At 43.9% G+C, this 23505-nt stretch overlaps 1 protein-coding gene across 2 annotated transcripts in view; it reads right to left on the bottom strand.

The window, feature by feature from the left end:
• The window catches only part of LOC309888928 (leucine-rich repeat and fibronectin type III domain-containing protein 1-like protein), a 44330-nt gene that overhangs the window by 4095 nt on the left and 16730 nt on the right, over positions 1–23505 (bottom strand). For both annotated transcript variants that reach the window (XM_082781582.1, XM_082781583.1), the window contains exon 3: positions 6491–7885. In XM_082781582.1, coding sequence (XP_082637708.1) covers positions 6491–7885 — 1395 coding nt within the window. The remainder of the gene's footprint in view (positions 1–6490; positions 7886–23505) is intronic.

Raw genomic sequence — 23505 nt, 5'->3', positions numbered from 1 at the left:
GAAAGCACGTAGGTAGGTATAGGGAGCAAATGTGTCACCTGAGAGCTTTCTCATTCCACTAAAACCCATGGTCCAGGGTTTACAAAGCAGAACAAACATTCCCAGGAATACTTAATTTAACCTAATAATAGCTTAAGTGGAGTGGACTATGTAGGGCCAGGCCTATCGAGGGTGCTGTAGGACCTGTGACAACCCAAGAGACTGGATTTGGGGACACCGTGGGTTTCAGAAGGATAAAAACTCATCAGCCTCTTCATGAACCATGGCTCTGTCTCCAACTCAGAGCTCTCAGAATTAAAATCTGCTGAAATAATTACTTTGAATGAAAGACATTTCACAATAGTGATGCAGGAAGTGAAAGACTTTTATCTGCCACGAGATTCCCAAGGGGGATGCAAAAACCTTTTCCTTGGTTATTCTTTTTGGGGCTTTTGCTTTTTTTTTTTTTTTTTTTTTGTCTTTTAATTCCTCAAGAAATGTTCACATTTGTATTCCACCATAACTACCAATTAGACTTTTATCAAAAAATCTTAATTCACATTTCAGCCTCCTGTTGCCTGTAGACACTGCTGAAACCACAATTTTAGGTGCAAATCTGTCAAATCGTTTTCCTGTAAGTGGTTTAAGAGCAACAGCCTCCATCCCATAATCCACGCCAGAGTTTCCCCCGCCATCTGCAGTCAGCCAGTAACAAGTAAAGCCCTTTGGTGAAAGCTCAACTGTGAAATCTGCTCACAAAAAATTTGACAAAACACCGTTTTGTGGGATTGGAAATATTTCCTAGCAACACTGTCAACAACAACAACAAAAAAAGCAAACCCCAAACCCAAAATAAACTTGAGCAGCTTGAAACAGAGATGGAGCTTTTTTTTGTTTGTTTGTTTAGACTCTAATTAACGGTAATATAAGAAAATGTAATATGGTTTGCAAAACTGAACTTCTTTCGTGCCCTTTCAATGGTTCCAGTCGGAGGGGAAGGTGCAGGGGGGGAAGGAAGGGATGGGGAGGTTGAGGTGTTGGAGGGACCCCACCTTTTGGAAACTTTATGAACCAATTCTGTCTTTTTGAACCAATTCTGTCTTTTTGAACCAATTCTGTCAACAAGCTCCCGAGCACCCAGTTTACTCAACTGATTAAAGGGATTAAAAAGCAATCAGTGTAGAGTCTGTTTATCTCGCAGAAACATCCACGGAGATCTGAATGTGATCTATGGCATCTGTGGAGGTAAAAACAACAACAAGACTGTTCTAAGCATAAAATCCTCGTCTCTTCCTGAACCTAGGCTGCTGGCTGCATCTTTCAGCAGAATTATATTCACGTGGTTGATGCTACAGGCTGGAGATGAAATGACCACGCACTGAAAGATGGAGTTATGAAGCTTTCACACAAATCATGCCAAAACTTTCGATAGAAGCAACGGCAGCCATCGATTCTCACTTGGGCTATTAAAAAACCATACTTCTGAAACAGCTAGGGTGGCACGGGAAGGTTTTCCCCCTTCAAAAACTTGAAATGTTTGGGAAAAAAAAAAGACATTGATTTTTCACGCTTGGATGTTCTGCTCCATCGTGCAACAACTGCCAGCCAATATTTGAATCTGCGAGGTCTGCTTATTTTATAAGCCATGGTGAAGCTCCAGAAGCGGTCAGTGCCTGGGCAGCCTCTTTAACGAAGACCAAAGGGACGTGGGGAGGACAATGGAGAAATGTCCCCCGTGCTGCGAGGAATCCAGCTGCAGAAGGGAAATCCTCATTAACTCAGCGCACACCAGCTATGAGCCCAGAAGGCTTTTTTCCAATCAAGGGAAACCTGAGGAGGTTTCCAAGGAGAAATTCCCTAAAGAAGCCTGGGAACTGCCATGACAACAGCTACGTCGCAAGATAAGGAAAAAAAAAAGCTACCAAAACGCAACCCAAAGAGCGACAGTCACGCGATCCCTCCTATTTCCAGGCACCAGTGGCTCTCGCATTTCCCAACTTCTTTTGCTCCCTCCTCTTTTCTTGAGGTTATCTAGGTGAAGAAACCCAACCATGACCATTTGACCAGGATTTCCTTGAGCCCTGATGAGCTGCTGGCACACAGATATGATGGATAGCCCCGACAATCCCCACATACACCAAAATCACCGCATCGTTCTCAACGCATCTCGTACAACCCACACGCATCCCTCCAACCATGCGGGGCACGTGCAAGGTCTTCGAAATCTGGCATCGTCCTGATGCTTCTCCATTGCACCGCACTGAACTAATTTAAGGATTTATTTATTTTTTTGAGCAGACGTAGCGTGGCTGATTCCAACTGCTTTTCACGCAACAGATGTAATCATTGCTATATCGATCTGGCAATATATCACCTTTTCCCCGAGAGTGACAGCTCTGCCCTTTAAACAACAGTACTTTGTACTCCATATTAAAAGTGATCTGCCTCTCAATTTCTAATTTTTTTTCTTCTCAACAGTGAAAACAAGGACATATTATCGTCTGGTTTATGCAATATACAGTCTCTCAATTATCTATAGAGAAGCATCACTACTAAATACTGATCTTCTAATTTATAGCCTGTAGTTGTGGCTAATTAAAGTTAGATGATCACCAGCTATAAAAGAATAAATTCAATGCTTAGGAGACTATTGCCTTTGATGTTATGAGAGCCAGCTTCTAATTGACTAGGGCATCAATCAGGTTGTTATGAAGCATTAGTAATCTGCTGCTTCGATCAGCGGCGGTACAAATTGAACTTCATCTCAGAAAGGCAGCGTCACGGGTTTGAGTTTGCTGGCCATTTGAGGAAACACCGGCAGACAAAACGGGAGCCCCTGCAGGGGATTGGGTTCGTGTCACCGCTCCCCTGCGCTCCTTTTTGTGTTCCGATGAGCCTTCTCCTGCAACCTAAAAGGAGTTATTTTCATAAATATGTATATGGGCTCATTTAACAGGCAGAAGAAATGGAATTTCTGTATGTACACACAAATACACCTCACGACAAAGCAGCAAAAATAAAAATAGGGTGGTTTCACTCACGGATTAATTATTACCTCACTAAGCTTGTGTAAGGTTTGGCACAATGACTGTTTTGGTATCGAAAGGCGGTTCCGCTGCTATCTCTTCCCTGAGGCTAGCATTGGAAACCTGGGCAGGCCACTTGAGCAGTGACAGTTAAACTAAAATTACAGCATTGTGAAAGTCCAAGCTGCACGGGGACTGTAATCAGCATCAGGATTGGAAGCTGTTTAAAGAATACAGACCCATTTATATCCCCGAGAAGAAAGTGGCTATTACGATTCTTGATTCACTCCGTACAACGGCAGCACAGGGCCACTTTCTGACCTTTCTCCTGCAAACAAACAAAGCTCTTGCTTTCAATATTGATGCTTTCCACAAATTGCTACCTGCACCTTAATTTACTGATTCGGGATCATTGCTACTCACCGTGCCCGATGCTTCACTCGGATGCAATTTTCTTGCTCCCTAACTAGCACCTACCCTTGGTTTTGCTAACCAAACCTCACCTCTTCCCCAGGAGGCAGGTCAGTGCCGTGGTCACTCCAGAGGGAATTTAAGTGACTCACCCGAGACAAACAGAGCCAGATGCACAACTCCTAATTTTTTGGGGTCCCCTTTCCGTATTCAGCACTGGGGAAAATGCTGTGGGGCTGCAAGGTGGGAGCAGCAAGGGAAATTAGGGTGCATTTACATGCACATAGGGTGCATACGTTATTCTCAGCCAGTTGGCCGGAAATATTGGTAGCAGTCCAGAAGGAAAATTAGGAAAAACATCACCTTTACTCTCATAGCATCCTAACGCAGACACAGACAGGCGTGCACTTACCCCGAAATACCTACCCAGAGGGTGAAGGCAACGGGAAGGTGAGGAAAAATAAGGGAGTCAAAGGAGCAGCTAAAATTCGCAAGATAAAGCAGAGTTACCATAGAAACTGCTCACCCGTGGTACCACTCAACTTGACGGAAGGGACGGGTCTCTGATGCATCCTGCACCGTTTAATGCTTTTCCCAGGCGTTGCCTGCCAGAAATAAATTACACGGCGCCAGAGCTCCACCTGTGCTGGAGGTGGAAGGCAGCTTGCCGTCCAGCTCCTCTGGCAGGGCTGAATTGCTGTGGATCCTGCACATCTCCACACCTCTGCTGGGAATCTCCGCATCCTTTGCATCCCCATCCACCACCAGGTTGATGGCGCGGAGCAGATGTTTGTATACCGGTGACATGGGCTGGGCTTAACCACACGAGAGGGGCAGCGAGCAAGCAGAGGGCTCCTGGCTCCCCAGTCACACGGTGTGCAATGCTTAATTGCTTAATTGCTCCTGCGCTCAGCTTAAATCGCTCTGACATTTACAGCGTGGCTTGAAGTAGGAGCAGTGCAGATAACTGCACATGCAGAATTGCCGCCCAATTACCACTCCCATCACTTTAGCACGAAACTTCCTTTAAGGATCTCTATCTGATGATTGCTCACTGTGGGAACTGAAGAAGAACACGCAAATTTTCATCTCGGAGAGGCCCATTATACTATGGTGTATTACATTACTTGAAATCGCTGCTCTGTGAGTCAAAGCATCAAGTGTTTTATCCTTTGGTCATCAACCTGGGCCTCTCACTTAACGGGAATTTAGGCTGAGAAAGGGACATGCAGACGGAGCACTCTTCCCCATTTCTTCCACATGGCTCTTCTTTCGGCACAAGAGCATTCGGCAGTAAGAGCATTTGATTCAGCTCTTGACAGACTGACTAATTAACGAGCTGTCGCATGAGTCGGAGGCTTTGGGAAGGCTAAAACTCGCCGAGAGCAAATCACTGCGATTGCACGAAGGCTGGCAAATCATCCGACCAGTGTTGTGGGAAAGGATGCACAAATGTCACCAGACAACCCTTATCCTGCACCCACTGCACCCCACTGCCTGCCCAGCCCCAGCTGCCGCTCGCCGTGCTTGGATTTACTTTGAGATTTACTCCAAAAATTGAATCAATGCCCCTTAGAAGCCCCGGCCACCGCTATTGAGACATCTCTGCTCTGTGTTTCCCTGCGTTTCACAACTTTGCAGATCCCTCCAGCAGCAGTGTCACAAATGTGCTTGCAGATGACAATTAAATGAGGCTTCAGCTCCCAGCCAGCTCCTCGCCCTCCATCAGATACCAACAACCACCCTCCCACCACTTCCTAAGAGGTCCTTGCTTATCCTCGCCCAGTCTTTCCGCATCCTTTCCAGCCCGTAGCCATGGCAACGCCGGGATGGCATCCTTCCCCACAGGGACTCTGAGGATGGGCATTTTAAGATGAGGCTTTTAAAAATCCCAAGCGGCTGCAAAGTGAAAGTCTCTTTCAAGGACTTCAACATTTTTCATATGCAGTTCCTTTTTATTTTTTGTATCTTTTTTAACAAGAATTTGCCTGCAAAGGTAGGCATTTGAAATGTGAATCCCAGAGGAACAACTACCCTACATTCCCTTCCTTAGGGGACTGCTTACTAGAGCAGTATATTTGAACCCAGCCTTTCAGCTGTTAGATGCAATTCCCCTTTTGCTTATTCCTCTCCATACCTTAGTGCAACCAGCAGCATTACATTAGGTAAATCATCATTGCTTGGTTTAGAGAAGTTGATGAAAAGCACAACTCTGGAATATTAACTCCGTATCAAGTGCTAGCTCCTGCTTTAATGTCAGCCTACCCCTTTCCCCCCCCCAAGCTAATCACAAACAAAAGCCTATAAGCAGCAAGGCATGTAATCAGAAACTCAACCGCCCTGCCCAGGGAGCAACTATAAAAATCTGCACAACATCCACTGAAGCTGAGCAGCAAATAGTTATTCCCGAGTAAATTTTACCAAATAAACTCCAGCCGATGAATCAGCGCCTTTAAAAATGAAACCCCCACAAAATTCATCACCTAAAGCTTCCCGGGCAATGTCCAGTTCCCTCCGTGAGCTTTGTCCCCGTGACAGCATGGAAGTGGAATAGAGGAATTGCGTGATGACTTTTAGGGGCTGAAGGTTTGGCATAATATACAAGAGACATAGTATGGCCATACATATTTGCCATACAGGCAAAATGTGGCCTTGGGGCATCTCTGGACATCTCACAGATTTGGGCATCTCGATTTTCCTCTCTTTCCTATATATTTAGGTAAAGCAATTACACTTAATCAGCATGAAAGGTAACTAAACTTTCCATCTTAATTTCCCTGGGTGTATTAACTGAGATAATGCTCATCAGCCTCACTCCGTCCATTAAACTGGACTCTGAAGATTAATTATGGCTGTAAAGGGCTTCGAGATCCTCGAGAGGCAGCAGAGAAGCGGGTGTATTATGAGTTTTAACAGTACAACTCCTCAACGATGGGAATTTAATGAGCAAAGTTGTCCCCTCGTTCACAGCCACCGCCTGCAATTAGCTGCCATTGCAGGGAATAATTCAACCTACGCTCTTATCACCTCTTTCTTGCTTCCACCTCCACAAGGGAGGAGGTGCAGAGGGTTACCTGTACACGAGGATGTCATCAGAGGAGCTGTTGTACTGGATCTGGTACATGCGAATCCCGGGGAGGTGGTGCTGAGAAGGCCACTGGATGAGAGCAGAGGACGAGGTCAGCTCAGCAACCACCACCACCTTCTCTTGCTGAGCCTTCGTTTCGTTCGGAAAGCTCGACTTGGCAGATATCAGAATATCCGAGGGGCCTGGCTCCGCGTCTTTATCGCAGTTGGTGCTGTTAGCGAGGTTGGGGTACGGGGTAACGAGGAGCTCGACGGGAGCCGTCGACTCTCCCGCAGCGTTTGATGCTATGCAGGTGAACGTGCCCTTCTCCGTCAGAGACGTAACCAAAATATCCAGGGTACCATTCTCGTAAGAAATCGTCCTAGAGGTGTTAGAGACCAGCTTCCCGTCGGGTGCAATCCAGCGAACGTAGGGGTCCGGATCGCCCACAGCTTTACACTTCAACGAGACGCTTTGGCCCTCCGTTACGGTTAGCTTGGGGGTTCGGTGTGTTATCATCGGGGGCTCGCAGACAAATTCCTCCTCTTTGATGGACCAGAAGTATTTGCCCATCAGCTCTGGTGGGGAGGCGCAGGTTTCTAGGTCGTCTTCTCTGGTGAGGCGCCTCAGCCACACCAGCTCGCAGTTGCAGTGCAAAGGGTTGCCCCCAAAGCTCAGCACCAAAGATGACAGCGGAGATCCTTTGGACTTGGCGTACACGGGGATCCTGGAGAACAACGGATCGGGAGGGATCTTCTTCAGCTTGTTGGAGGTCATGTCTAGACGGGCAAGCTTGTGAAGATTGGAGAAGATTCCCTCCGGCACAAACTCGATGAGATTATGATCCAAGCTGACCGTGTTGACGTTGGAAAGTTTGGCGATTGTTTCCCAGGGAACGTTAACAAGGTTGTTGTAGGACAGATCCAGGTCTTCGATGGTTTCAATGAAGTCATCCAACGACCCGGGAGAGATATAGCTTAGCTGATTGTTACTGAGTATTAAATGTCGAAGGTTGATCAAACCTTTGAAATGATCTTCGTTGATATAGGTCAGTCTGTTACTATCCAAGTGTAAAGCGTGAAGGCCTTTAAGATCAAAAAATGCGTAAGGCATGATTTGACTTATTGTATTCCTCGACAGCGTCAAGTGAATGAGATTGGTCATGTTTGCAAAATCCTTTCTCCTGAGCGTCGTGATGAAGTTGTCCATCAGCCTCAGCTCTGCCGTTCTCCTGTCGATGCTGGGGGGCACGAAGAGAAGCCCCGTCTTCGTACAGAGGATGGTGAAGGACGGAGACAGGTTTTGACACATGCATCTTTTGGGGCACATCATGGCCTTCACGGCTGTGCTAATAACCAGTAGATAGACAACCAGCCTTTCCATCGTAAGAAAAATAGCAGACCTAAAGGGGGGAAAGAAGAAATCCATGTAAATATATTTTAATTGAGCATTAGAAATAGGTTTACACTGTCGTTGTCGTTATTCTTTGCGTGGGTCAGAACCTCATTTCGAACTGTGCATCGCTTCATTACTCTGTGGTAATGCTCGCCTCATTTTTTATTTTTTTTTGCCATTATGGATTTCTAGCAGCTTTCTTTGGCTTTCCCCAGCTCATCTATGCCCTGCCTATACCAAGCAGGGAGCTCCTTGGAGAGCGCACATTTCAAGGCCAGGGCTTTTTCCCAGGCGGTGGCAGAGAACTAAAACTTTTCCAGCAAATAAAGAAGGAGAAACACCTTCAAAGGCATTGCTGAAAAGCAAGCTTGTGTTTAATTGGAGAAGCAGGTATATGTTTTGTGATTTTTTTTTTTTCTGTGCAGCTTTAGAAACTAAATTTCATAATTACACATGGTTTTGGTCAATGAAATTATCTCCGTGCAATCTTGTGCGTGCCAAGTTATTTCCCATTGTACCTGAAGTGCTTGGCTGCTATACCAAGGGTTGATTTTCGTTTCTACTTCACCTCCAGCTGGCTGGAAAATTGCTAAGCATTAAGTGTGGTGACTCAAGCGACCACGAAGGCTCCCCATCTGCAATGTAAAGGACTCAAACTCCGTGTTTCGCCCAAGCGTCCTGGTACAACCCTACTCTAGAAGAACCTTGTCGTCTTCCTGCAAACAGCACACGTAGTTTGACTTCACATACAAGTCCCAGCACACTAGAGATGACCAATTAAAGTTAATTCCACGTGCAAACCCTCTTGTGTGGTGGGTAAATGCAGAATGCTGTAAAATAACAAGCTATTGCCTCTGAGAGCGAGCCATGCAACACAAGACTTAATCCTCAGTTCAGCACAAAGCTGGGACAACAATAACCTGCTGAATCACAAGGGCACAATTTGAGGTGTCAGCAGAGTCTCATGCTACGTGTGTATATATATATTATATTTTCATGTATATACATTTCATTTATTCAGGGTTACCAGGATCTAGAGCTCCTTTACAGGGAAGCAGATCTTTCAAGAACAGAATTACGGTAGCACAGTTGGTCTAGAAATCAGATTTTCCACAGAGAAAAAAAAATTAAAACCAACTGATCACTTATAAAGTATTATAACTTCATTTTTTTTTTTGTTTTGTTTCTAATAAGCATCTTCTTCATGTCTTGCTTCCTGATCATTTATCTCAACAGTTTTCCTACTGTCACTCCATCCTGCGCCCCGAACCCTTCTTGCCTCTAACGGCTCCAGCTTTTCACTCCTGCGAGGTATCAATGATTAACAGATGCGTAATTATCCAAAAAAATGGACTGCTGTGCAATGTTGTAATTCCCTTGTTTTGTCATTAACAAATATTAATGCAACTTTAATGGATTAACTGCCATCTGGGCTGTAAGAATCCAGTTCAAAACCATCTCACTTCAACCATTATTCTGTTAAAAAATAATTAAACGTTGCTAATGTGAAACCGTGGCACTAAAATTAATGATTTTTAGAGCCAACAATAAGCATAGTGCAATTACCCTTACAAACTATATGACAGTCACAAGGAAATTGCGACTTGTAAAAGAAAAGCTGCAAAGAAGTGAATTACTGCTATGGCCCTGGATTCTAGTTAAAAGCAGCTTTGGTACTAGCACCTAAAAACTGCATTGGGAATATACCTGATTGCCTGGTAACACAATAGTATTTTTCAAGATGGTTTAATCCACAGCATCTCAACAGAAGGCGGTAAAAGAAATAAACTTTGTGTTTATAGGACTGTGCAAAGAGCTAGGGCATAAGCAAAAAGAACTTTTTTTCCTGAACTGTTGCTTTTCAACTCATTGCCCTGGTTTGCTTCTGCATGGTTGCAGTTTAAAATTCATACAAAAAAATTGTTTTAGTCATGTAATTCCGAAATAATAAAGGTTTTGCTGGCAGATGAATGGCAGTACATCCACATCTCAGATTTTTTGCTGAGATTTTTTGGTTCGAGATACGCGACAGGAGATCAGTAGCAGGAAAACATTATTAAAAAAAAAAACATCGGCTATCGCTTCAAGTCTAAGCGATGTTAAAAGAAAGGGATATTTAATTCCCACAATTTGCAGCTATTGGGCTATTAACTTTGCTCCGTCGGAAAGAGTTTGGATTGCCTTGGCTGTAAATGTAACACATTTTAACAGCTTTAAATTGGTACTGTGGTATGGAGATTGCTTACACTCTGCAAAACACATGCACATGCTTCAGGGTGGATAATAAATGCTATTTTACCAGCCTCAAGGAATAATTCCCATCCTCCAAAAAATAAAAAATGAAAGGCCCTAGTTTAAATAGGAACTCGAAGTCAGCTTGTGGGCTTGGTCCAAAAAAGCCCAAAGCAATTCTGTTTCTAGCAGTGCTGCCGAGCTGCCCCATGATGAAAAAAAACCAGCACGCAATCCTAAATGCAGCAGACCCTGGCTCCTTGCAGCGCAGAAATAGCAATGTATAGGCGGTGGCTAATATCTATTTCATGCCCTCATCACATAGAAACACGTCCCGAGATGTTTCATCCGTAAAATATTGCTTTTCCAGCAAACAAAACCCCAAACCCATTGTACAAGGCATTCCTGCAGCAGATATCCCGGCCAAGGGTAGTAGGCCGAGCCCCATCATCTCCCAAATACTTATTTTTTTGCCATCCCACTGCCATGCCAACCTGCTCATCGCACAAACCAGGTGCTCACCATCTGCATCTTTAGAAATAACATCAGAAAAAAGCTTTATTTTTTTCTCGAGGGAAGCATCATTATTACTCTTCTCTGGTCCAGCATTAACCACCACATTGGAAAAGTCTCTTTAATTTACCAACAATAAATAATGTGCTTAATTTACTGTTGCTCGCTCCACCTGGCACCGGGCAAGAAGTGCTTCCAGTAAATGTTTAAAAAGCATATTGCTAATTTCCCGTTTTTTCCCCAAGACCAACACACTGGGAGTGCATCTCTTGATACACTTGGGCATGGAGCAGATTTGCTGCAAACACTTCATTTGGAATATTAAGTCTGAAGCCAAATTACTGCAATTGATGTTAATACAACTTTTTGTTTTATAAATCTAGATCACGGCAAAATAAGAACCCCCAAGTATTTAATACTAAATGACATCAAAATGCAGAGTGTTTATTCTTTTTTCTCACGTTCTTTAGCGTTCAGACAGGCCAACTATGCAAATGAACTCATTTGCATTTTCCCAATGCCCACATTTGCATGGTGATCGCCTGCTGCCTGGGGAAGTGCATTGGTCACACAAGAAAAAGTCACATTTGCTTCACCTAATGCCTCAATCATCTGTCAAGCCCATCAACAGCTCTGAAAATCTTTTTTTTTTTCTTTTTAATTATTTGTTATTTTTACTTCTCAAAAAAATGCTGGTTCCTGTTCCATTTCCTAAAGCCTACTGTGTACCATCTCCTGTGGAAGGAGGAGCAGGATCTAAGTGACGATTGCCACCAAAAGGTTAAGCACTTTATGGATTTACTGTGTGCGTACCTGCGCTCCATCACTCTCTCTTTCCCTGTATTAAGCTGTTTTCTCTACCAAAAATCCTGACCTGAAACCATTCAATCCTTGGTTGAGGTAGCCAGGAGACCAGCGTCAATTAGGAAACCGAAGCAGCTCCTGTGGGTTTTAATGAATGGTCCAAGGTCTGCTGAAGATGAAAAGCAGAGAGTGAATTATATATTGATGTTTTATTTAAGGACAGAACAGGTAATGCTGCTTCAGAGCTTCCGCGCTCATAAACGAGCTATTCTTAGTCTTGCTGTATGTCTTTCATGGAGGCTACACTTAAGCACAGCCAATATCAGCAATTAGGAGCTTTCATTCTTTATTGGAAGACCCATTAAGGACTGCAACACATCCACCACCCCGTTCCTCTTAAAGCAGCCTTAATGAAAGAGTGGAAGAAAGCAGGAGGTCAAGAGAAGGCAAAAACCCTGTTAGAAGCTCACTGCCTAATATTCAGAGGATGAGTAATTCCTCAAGCCACGAGAAGTCAGCCACTTTGTAAAACAAATGGAATAATGGGTTTATTGTTCACCCAAGCACAGTCGGTGTCTGACAAACTGTGGGGGATTTCGGTAGCACTTCGGTCTTCCACAAGCTCTTCAAGAGGACTGATTTCAGCGCACCAGGTCTGTTTGGTTATTTTCCCCATCCAGGAAATTCCCTTCCCCTTCTGAACGTATTTCCTCTTGTGTGTTTGATGCTGACTTTAAAGCTGGAAGCAGTCAGAAAACGGCAGTTTTCTCTGCGGAAAAAAAAAGCCGGAGTTCCGCCCAATTAACCCACTAACTTTGTGAATTAAAAAAGCCAACCTCCTACATGGGAAAAATGTGCCGAATTATTTTGTTTTTAGCGTGGCAATGGGAAGGGATGGTGCACTGAGTGAGCGTTGCAAGGCTGTGAAATGCAATCACAGTTGTACAACGACACGTGCACGATCCCTGGTGGGAACGGCTGCGGGACAGAGCACAAATCCCAGCACTTGGCTTTGCTTCAACCACTTCATGGCGTGCAGATTCTCCCAGTATGACCACTAAGACCATTAACCAGTGCTAACCAGGCCACAGTTGTGTGTTGCTTGGAAGTGCATTCATCTGAGACTTATTTTTAAGAAGTGAAACATCCAGAAATGAAGTGTCCACCTACTACTACTACGAGGCGTTTGCTACGAGAAGGTGTTCAACGCTGAATGCTACCAACTCTACCGCTTCCACATTTTAACCAGCCCAAAATGTTTTACAATTGATGACAGCTAATGACACTTATAACAAAGCTGGCAGACAATAATTTCATTACAAATCCCATGCCACCACCGTTCCCACCATTCAAAGTCTAACAAGCATAAAATTGCACGCTCGGTATGTATGCAGGCAGGTGTGTCATTACTCTGACAAAGAAATGATAGTATTTGTAGACAGTGCTTTAACAAAAGAACAATATTCATGTGAAAAATCACCTTTAGTTGGATACGAAGAAAGTGGGCTGCGTGGAAAAATGCGTCTCTTTCTACAGACTTATTTTAATCTTTCCAAAGTTCCCTTCTGCTCATCCCTGTCCTTGTGGTTAGTAGGATGAAGATGAGTTGTGAGCAGGGCATTGCAAAGCTGATCACTCCATCCTTCCAGCTCATACTTAGGGATCCAAGACCAGCATAACATCAGGATTTATTTCTTTGTTTATTTGCGCTTTATGCAACTCTATTTTTATGCAATTCTGTTTTTATGCCATTCTAATTTTATGCCATTCTAATTTTATGTAAACTGCATTACACATTGGAAGCGAAGTGAGTTGCCCCTCTGTGGGACAGCCAAAATGTGATCTGTAAGAATAAGGAGGCTGCTTTAAACCACGTTCAGCAAACCTCTAAATCCGTTTCTTCACTGAAAAGGAAATATAATCTTTACACTTAATCTACACGTCTGCTCATTAGCATGTGAGGAATTAATGGGAATACTCAGAGCAGTTCAGTGTTAATGCATTCGAACAACTCACTGCTGGCACCGATGGGGCTATGCTGGAGAAAAATCAGTCTACGGGATGTAGAAGCTCTGCTGTAACCCAGCAGAGCGTGCTTTATCGGCCGACCTCTGCAACGCACTGCCGAAAGCCATTTTGTCAGCTGCTGGGAAGTGTCTTGCCGAAAATCGTTGCTATTGCTGCCTTGCCTCTCTGTTGCGAGGGCACACAGATGCCTTTGCCCGACAGCTCTCAGCATTTCCAAGGCGTCTGGAGCCTAGGGAATAACTCCTCTGGGCTGCACTGGGAACCCGCTGGGAACCAGGGAAAAATTAAATGGGGCCCTTCCAACGGTGTGCCCACACCTCAGCATCTGAATACTTTGCAAAACCTCGGCCCTTTCTCTTAAAAAGAAACAGAAATTCACTGCATTTTTTAACCCAATCTCCCCCAAAGCATTGATGCCACCTAATGCTGCTAATTTCCTTTTCCTTAGCAAAAGAGGAGGCCGGTTAAGCAGATGACCCCTGAGTTTGTACCACCCAACAGCTTCGTCTTCTGTTTATGGATAAAAAAAACACCCAATAATGGCTTTATCATAGCACCACCACACATCCCAACTCCTTTTGGAAGCCCCACTGCTGTCACAAAGAGTCAATCCACTGCCTGCAGATACCTTGGCAAGACAGAGAATGACCAACAAAATGCAAGCAGCACATCGCAGGGCTCTTCTTTTGCAAGAGAAATGCAAAACTCAGGGTTTGTTCAATGTTCCCATCGCCCTACCTGCCTTCCACCCTGCTGCCATCACCCAAAGCAATGACATTTTCACGAGGCTTGCCCAGCGTGAAGCTGTTCCCAAAGAGACTTGTAAAGCCCCTCGACATCATGATTAACAACGTCTTTTTTAAATTGCAATTGCTCAGAACAATTCTGCAATGCATACGGCTTGTTCCTGGCTCGCAATTTCTTCTCCTAGCTTGGAGCAGATTCTCTCTCTCCCTCCTTCCCTGATTAAAGCATTAAATCAGAAAACTGCGGGTGCCATGAAAGCAGAAGTTTTAGGAATGAATCCTCATTGAGCACGTTTGTCAGGAGACGCCAGATCAGTCATCATGGCAAGAAGGAACACAGCAGCTACAAAGACCAGCAATTGATTGTGCCCTACCCAAAACGTTTAAAATTACACTTCAAATCATGGTGTTCCCGAGTTCTTGTGATATCTACTCGCTCACCTGTTTTATCCTTGACTGCCAAGTGATTTGCCCAAAAATACAGAGGGTCAGTAAAGGGCTTCCCGCAGCCATCCTGGGCTTGCCAAAATGGGACCTTTTTGGTTCCCCAAGCCCACATTCCTGCTCTTCTCTTCATGGAATCATCTGGGTTAGAAAAGACCTCCAAAATCATCATGTCCAAGACCTCCAAAATCACCACGTCCAGCCGTTAGCCTGACCCACCAAGTCCCATCACTACACCACATCCCTTGGGGCCACGTCCACACATCTCCCAAATACCTCCAGGGGTGGGGACGCCACCCCTTTATTAACACAAAGCTAGAGACACCCCTCATAATTCAGTATTAACCTGACCACACTTAATGGAATTTATTCAACAAGCTCTACTGTCATTCCTAATTAGCCTTAAGAACTGGGATGCTGTCCCAGAAGCATATTTGGGCTCCTGATATAAAATTCTTCTAACAAGGCTGCTATGGAGGATAAAGAGAAGCGTGTTGGATGCATCTTCTAAGATGACACAGCAGTTCAAAAACTCACCCAGATAATTAACACGCACGTCAGCCAACCAAAGTCTTACGAGCAGGTCATTACTGTGCCTCCACGTGGTGGTGTGCACGAGGTTTATTCCTAATTCCCATGTTTGTCACTGGCCAGAGTATGTCGAGAGGCTGACACGCCGCCTTCGAGCACAAAAAGCATGCAGAAAGTTAATCCCAACTGGCATTTTCATTCAAAAAAAAATGAAACAAAAGGTGCAGCAGAGATGGGGAACAAAAGAAAGCAGCTTGTTAGCTACACTTTGACCTTCGTGGGTAAAGGATTCAGAAGCATTTAGGGGAGGAAAAAAATAATCAAGCTCCTCAAAGGCTGTAGCAAACTGAGCATCAAAAACTACCACCGTTCCCTTCAGAAACAAATGCTAAATATTTAATAAGACAATAAGCTGGCACACAAGGCTTAAAAGGCTATTTTACTCCTCTTTGAATTATGAATCTCATGCAAGCGACCCCTCCACCGCAAAAGATGTGGTACGTGTGTATAACAATTAATTTCTGACCGCTAAGCATCCCTCGGATACAGCACTGATTTCAGCTTTGCTGTTGAGAAGCAGAAGTGAAGAGGATTATTATTATTTTTTTTGTGGTCTTACTACAGAGAAAGAGTTGAGTGCTCTGGTGAGACAGATGGACAGACATTTGGCAAGACCTGCAGCCTTCAACAGAAAGGGAATGCGTCTCTATAATCGTACAAGCATCTGCTACACATGAGAGGAAATCCAATACCAGCTAGAAAATGAGCCCTCTCAGGGTCCCCGGGGAGCAGCTCCTTTGTGAAATGCTCGTAATCCTCGGAAAAAGGCTGGAGTGGAGAGTGGTGCACGTAGAGCCGAGATCACAAGTTTGTGCCTTGTCCTTTCATGTACCCTGCAAGTAGGACGAGGAGTCCTACAACATCATCAACAGCAAGAGAGAATCAGTGGAATGTGCGAATTTACACCATGAAGGACTGATAAAGTGTGATTCCTCAAAAAATCTGGCTCCATCTGACTCCCTAAGGAGACAAACCAACCGCAAGGGTTGATGAACCTTCAGAGCTTTGCTTACCACTAAAAGTTAAAAGAAAAAAAAAAACATAAAATAAAATGGGGGTGGGGGATTAAAGAAAAGCAAAACGAAGCCCCTGGTTTAGTATTTGTTTTTTAAAATGATTTCAAATTGGATTATCAAGCGACATAATGCGTTCTTGCTTCTGGTATGCATAACACGCACCGCAGGAGCAGCCAGCGAAGGGAGATTATTTATGAGCGCCAATTACTCTGTTTTTGTCACTTATCTTGATTTCCACTGCAGAGATAGCTGTCTTCACGACTCAAGCAATAACAAACAATAAACCCCAAAAGGCTTTCATTTCAGAAATGAGAAACTCCAACTGGAACATGCTTGCTCTAACACAGAGATCTCGACCCTACGCAGGAGCTCAGGATGGATTTGAGCAGCTAATTAATCACCCACCTCTTACAGAGGCTGTTTCTGCAGAGCTCTATAAGCCTTATGTACCTATAAGCCTTTTTTTTTCTTTTTCCACCAGAGAAATTCCTTAGACGACAGCGCATGGAGACAAAAGTATTTTTAGAAATAGGAAGCACGCTGCTGAACGTCTCCGGCGCACGTTTAATCAGTGCTCAGCCAGCCTGGCTGAACGTGGCTTGCGAGTGTTTGTATCCAAATATGATGGTTTTGTTTGGTTTGGGTTTTTAAACATGCCGTTCTTCTTCTTGTAAGCTGAGGTTGAGCCTGTGACTAGGAACAGAGAAAGAGAGTGCCTTGGCAAAATCCACTGCTGTTTAGAGATAGCTAGATAATTAAGCCATTAATTCAAACATCTGCATTATCGCATAATTGCCTCCAGGCAACACTAAACCTCAGCTTTTTGTGGTTTTCAGAGGCTGGTTAAGGACACTTGTCCCCTTCCAAAGGTTTCTTGCAGCTGCAGTCTCCCGGTTGGTCTCATTTTCCTGATGCAGAGGAAGAAGAAACCAGAACTCAGCCCCTCAACATCTGTGCTACGCACAACACCCAAGGGGCTGCTTAAATAGCAGGAATTGTACGCATTGAAATGTGACGCACACAGGTTTTTCTGGATAATATCCAGGCCCAGCGAGCTTAACCGTGCTGCCTGCTCCTGCTGGCTGGGTGAGGATGTCCGCAAGAGCTCATGCAAACAGCCACAGGCTTAGCATCACCTATAGCACGCCTGAGCTGCCTCTGCTAGACGGGGGCTGTCGGTAAGCTAGCAAGATGTTCTCACATTGTGCATGGATAAAAGCATCAAGGGCATCTCTTTTAAACACCTTACTTCGGTTAAATTGGAGCAGATAGTCAGCACCACCAAAACAACCCCACACAATGTACAGGAAAAAAAAATACAATATACCATGATCTGCAACATTAAGAATTTACCTAATCCAGGAAGAAAATGAGCTGTTTTTTTTTCAGAGTACGAGCAAGCACAGCTATAAATATTGAATAGGGTCTAAACACTTTCATTCTCCCCCAAGACTCTACAATATGCAAATTATTAAAAATGGAAGATTACTTGGAAGCATTCAGTGCACAAATACTATGCAAGCACCAGAAAGCTTTATTTTCTCTCTAGCGCCTGACAAGCAAAAGGGAGCACAACTCTGCAGGCGTTATTATTTAGTTATTTAGGAGCACACACATAACAGAGGAAGACTTTTTTCCCTCCATACAACACACAGCAGTTAGGTCATCCCCATTACTTATTAAGTCGAACCCATAAGTAATTAAGGATGCTGCTGTAGGGCTCTCATGGCACCTGTAAATCCTCTCCCTTCATCATAAATATCTTACTTAACTGACAAGGTCGCGTTTTTTGCAGTGGATCAACCATGCCTGACCCGTTTCTGGCAGGTGGTCGTCTTCATCAACGCTCATGGTCTCTTGACTATGCTTCTGCATACTCATCACAACCTTCCCCTCCCAATTAAAACCTCTTCTGCAGGCTGAGGAATGCAAGAGTTGAACTTGAAGGCCAAGCTTTTTGACCTTTCAGAAACCCAGGACAGTTGCTTTTGAAAGCTGAAAGATTTCCAAATGCTCCTGGTTGGACATGGAATTAGAGGATTGTTATTTCTGACACTGTTTCTGACGCCGTCCTCAGCATGGCTGCTGATTAAATGCTTTGCAAAGCAATATGAGACGTTCCACCTCATGAAAAGCATTATGGAAATCCAAGCCACTCACTGCTGTGAGATAATCATCAGAAAACTCCAGCCCCTTTTTATTATATTCATGTAAAATTTTGTTATGCTGCTCCAGATGACTCTAATTGAGCAGACGTTGGAAATTAAAGCATATCCAATGCTGTCCTAACCTTGGTGACCTCAAAACTTTATGCTTTTTCACGTTTCTAATAAAAAAAAATGAATTAGCCTTCAATGTTCTGGGCTTTTGGAGGCAACATCCTTTCTCTAGAACCACTGCTAACCCTCTCTGCAAAACAGAAATGCATTAGAAGCCAACAACTAATGCACAGACACTGAGATTTATTTAACTGTTGGAAGGAAGGGGAATTGAAGCAGCACACATTTTTCTAGGGGGTCAGAAAAGATAAAACAAGCCAAGTGCAGCGAACTGCAGCATGCAGAGTCTGGTTGGGGAATACTTTTTGACAGGCAAAAAAAAAAAAAAAAAGATAACTAAACGGTTTGTTAAATTCATTTGTCCTTATCCCAACTTGCTGTGAAGTCCGTAACTTCATAAATACTATTAAAAATAGATCTATTTTACTCTCTGACGGACTCTGCGACCTGCGGGTTCCGCATCTGACCGGGATCACTCGGCATGCATAAATATTGCCTTTTTCATTCATGTTCAACAGGATGCTCCAAATTCTGTAGAATTGCAGGTTTTTAACGGGATGTTCCAGAGGTTAATATACTACTGAGATTGTTTCAATTTACCATCGGATAAAATGACTATCTATACAATTAAGTCCATTCTGGTGAATTAATTATCTCAAACTGGAGTAAGCTATTAATAATGAACGGAATTATTCATGCTTCAATTCCTTTGCAATATCTGACCTTCTGCTAATGCATGCACCCTCCCAGGTTTTGGTGGGTGTGCAGGAGAAGCACGTAAATCCCTTGCACACAAAGCCCTCGGAAATGTAATTAAAAAAATTAAAGGGGGGGGAGAATTCAAAAATCAACCCCATTAATTGTCATATCTAGCTGATGCTTAACAAGTTAAGACCTTCTTTGTGTCCTCACTGACAAAGTGCCTTTGCCAGGCCTGGACCACCATAGACTGGACAAGATTTGCTTTTAAAGTAGTTTAAAGTTTGTTTTAATATAATTTTCTGGATTGAAAAATGTACTAATATCTTCCTGAAAACCTACAGAGCCAAACTAAGCAACGCTGCGAGCATAGAAAACAAATAATAAGATGCAAAATAACAAAATCTAATGACTTGATGGAAAACAAAATAGGTGTAGATGACCTTTGTACAATATCAGTCTGGGGGACTGTATTCATCCTGGCTTTAGTGGCTATTGCCTTTGCTAATTGAAGCACTTAATGTGTTCCAGCTGCTATTCGGGTCAGTGCCCTGTTCTCCAAAAACTGTTTGTTTTTTTTTTTTCTTTCTCTAAATGAAGATTGTTTTCTTTCACACAAACTTAATTCTGAACCAGCTATCTCTGGACACCAAAGAGATGGTAGTTTAAGGATAGAAGAGCTGCCTGCTTTTTTTTTTTTTTTTTCAAGGAGATTTTATTGTTATTTAAATTTGTTTGGATGCCTAAATGCGAGAACACTGCCCTGAAGCCTTAGAGGTTTAGATAAAATACAAAGAAACAATCTTTAGAAATATGAAAGGGCCCATCTCCTGGTGGAAAAGGGGCAGTTTAAGCTGTTCCACTTTCAAAGTGACCTCCAAGTTGAGCACCAAAGCTGCTTTTTGGGAGCCTGGTGCACTTTCTTTAAGGGGTTAGAGGTCCTAGAGGTGACGGATTCTCCTTTTGGATGCAGTGCAGCATTGTGGCCATCCATCCTGAAATTAAAAGGTCCCATTCCCTTTGGGAATTGCACTTTATCAGCAGTGCAAGGGGTGAGGATACTACAGGGGTTGGATCCCAAACAGGGTGGCTCGCTACAGGGGGCAGCCAATTTCTGCACAATTTTTGCTGAAGCACCTCTTGAAACCAGGCAGAATTGCTAAAAGCCAGGTCTTCTTCTGAAACTACAAGGTGCAGAATAAAACAGGCCCAAACATCCACTGCAGAATACAGGACAAGGCACCCCAAGTGCCCAAGAAAATAAAATTAAATATTGATCTACCATGCTCTGCACCCCAGTGCTCATAAACCTGTGCCAAATGCTCGGCTGTTAATAGGTCCCACTCCCATTCGCAGGAATTATATATACCCTGACTGTGCAAAACGCATGAGATTGACTTTATCTCAGATTAAGCTCATTTTCCCCAAGAATGCATCAAATTGAGCATTTGGGAGATGTCAGAGGCTCTCTGGTCAGAGATTCAGCCTCCTGCCAGGTACTCAGCAGAAGCAGTACATTCTGTTCAACAGCAAAACCGGACCCAAATCCCCAAAATCCAGGAGTACTGGCCTAGTTAAAACGCCGTACCAACCCATTACATTAAATTAAACTCCAGGTTTCTGCAAAGGTGGCTGCTCACAAGCAGCTCTGCAGCAGCAGCCAGGCTGGAGATGGGAATTTCCACATTTCACTGCAATTCCATGTAAATGAACCCATCCCCGCTCCTTCCCAATGGGCTTGGCATGACAAGGCTGAACCTGATGTTGTAAAGCAGCAGATTTGGGGGATTATTCACAGCATGCAGCTGTGTCCTTCCCATTCTCCCAGTTCTTCTTCCTTCCCTCTCCCCCTCGAAGCCATCCAAACACCTACATCTTGCTTTAAAAAAATAACAATAACAATATTTACAGACCCTGCCACCTCATCTTATTTCAAATATAACTGTCAATTCTGTATGCAAAATGAGTGACTTCGTTAGCTTTATGCTGCTAGAGAAATGAAGATTTCTCCAGGGGAATACAGATGTGCCAGCAACATTAAGAAAAACTCCTGCGCTTTGTCATTATGGGGTGGGGGTGGTGGAAATCCTGGGTGCCAATTAAAAGAGTCTGAACGTTCATTTTGCTCTGTGAGCTTGGTTAGCAAACAATCTAGCCCTCCAGAATCTATTAATAAACCAAAAACTGTACAATGAGGTGGTTCAAAAGCAAGAAGTCTCCAAACGTCATCCCAACCCTTAGGGTCTCCAGCATGGGGTTCTGGGGGGTATTTCTATACCCAGTGGCTGCAGCAGTCCTTTCCATCTTTTTCAGGCCACCAAAACAGTCCTGAGATAAAAAAGAGGAAATTTGCACCCTAAAAAACACCCACAACAGCTTGGCATTGGGGTTTTGTGCCCCTCACCCTATGTTGTGCCATGTCTGAGTTCTGAGTTTTACCAGCAACGTCAGCTTATTGCAAGGTTAATTAGCGTCAGGATGCCACTGCTGGGGATGCTTCCCCTGGAGGCATCAAGATTCACATTTTGGAACTTACTTTTGGCCACAGAAACCACATATTGCAGCTCCTCGACGCAGAACGGCTGGCATATATTTTTAGTCGCCGTGTGACTTGAACATTTCACCATTTAGCAGACACGGGAAGGGTTATCGTGAGTCAACAGCTAGATGGCAACATAAACCGCAGGCACAGGGAAGTGAGGAAATGCAGAGAAACTTCAAAAAGCTCTTAAAAAAAATAATACTGTCAGTCTCAAAACTCCTGACAGATCTGAACAAGGGGAAATTTCAGCTTGAGGCCTTTCTGAAGTCTGATGGACAGCTTAATTGCCTTGCTAAGGACGCCAATTAATTGCAAGAGAGGAACAGTAATCTGGGGACAGCAGAGCAGCAGCAGAATTTAAAGCCCGAGATTTAGCAGCAAAACCAAGAGCAAGACAATAAGGAAGAGGAAGAGGGACCTTTCCCAAAAAAATGAATGAGAAAGGAAAAGTGTGGAGTCTGTGACACCCCGTTTGCTGGTTTGGGGAAGGAATAAGGTAGAAAGTGAAGAATTGGGATGCCCAACTCAGACCAGCTCCTCTACATCTACACGAGCCACCGGGCTGCTGCAGGTTTTGGTGATGATGAGGATGGAGGAGCTGGACCACAACCATGCCATAGCATCTCGATGGCTTGCAGAGAGGCTGAACTTCTGCTTGCTACCAGCAGCTGCTCCAAAATCGTATTTGCTCATCGTTTTCTAACCTACGGAGCTCCTAATAAATCACCTTGGCTTCACAGCTCCAAAGACACAGCTCATTAAGCAGGCAAGAAACATGCAGGGCACAGCACTTCCCAACCTGCTTCTGAACAAGCCAAGCAAACACAAAAACACAAAACACCTTCTGGCAAATGAGTTCATCTCCAAAACCAAGATCCATTGGGAAAGGTCTCTCTAATCCCCCCCCTCAACAGAATAGAGCTTGTTCTGAGGGCTCCCATGACCAAGGGATGAGGTCTGCGTGTTTTTGGGGCTAACCCTCCAGAAATCGGTGTCATTTTGACATCTGCTGCTAATATCTGGTTGATGCCATCCATCTGTTGAGGTGGGATTCACACGATGGGTTATAGATGCTGTCTCAATGCCTCTGTAGACCCAGAAACTCACTCTATCAGGAGGATTAAAAAGCAAGAAAACCGACCCCAAAACAAATCCTTTGACTGACAGCAAGGAAAGTGAAATATTTCGGATGAAGAGGTCATAACAGCTTGAGTGAAATACTCCGGCTTTGAGGCCTGCAGCAGGAAAAGATGATGGAGGAATTAAGTTGCACCAAAGGTGATTTCCTTCCCCTAAGCCATACTCAGATCCAGGAATACTTTGCACTAGTATTTCCTACCTTTGTGATCCCCAGGAAAGATTTAAGAAAGTCAAAGTAAACTGGGGATCTTTTCAATCAAAATAAAGATTCGCTTCCCTAGCTCTTCTCTCAGAAAAGCAGCGAGCCAAGCATACAAGGAGAAAACAGAAATAAGACAGAAAATACAAAATAGGGTTTATGATCAGTATCTAACAGAGCTTCCCCTCAATACTGGTTATGCTCAATATTTAACGTTCATTTTGTGCATGAGCTCCTTTGTCTGTTGAAGTGAACGTTTCCCAAAGCCAGCTGGTTTCATGTCTGGGGCTGCACAGCACGGGGAAATAGTATCTTCTACTGAAAATATAATTTAATTTCTAAATTACACAAAGATTTCAAAATCTAGCTACTACTTCAGGCTTGGAGAAAATCC

This window comes from Aythya marila (genome assembly GCF_965140915.1).
Source record: "Aythya marila genome assembly, chromosome: 31".
NCBI lineage: Eukaryota > Metazoa > Chordata > Aves > Anseriformes > Anatidae > Aythya > Aythya marila.
This window is presented reverse-complemented; position numbering and strand designations above follow the sequence as displayed.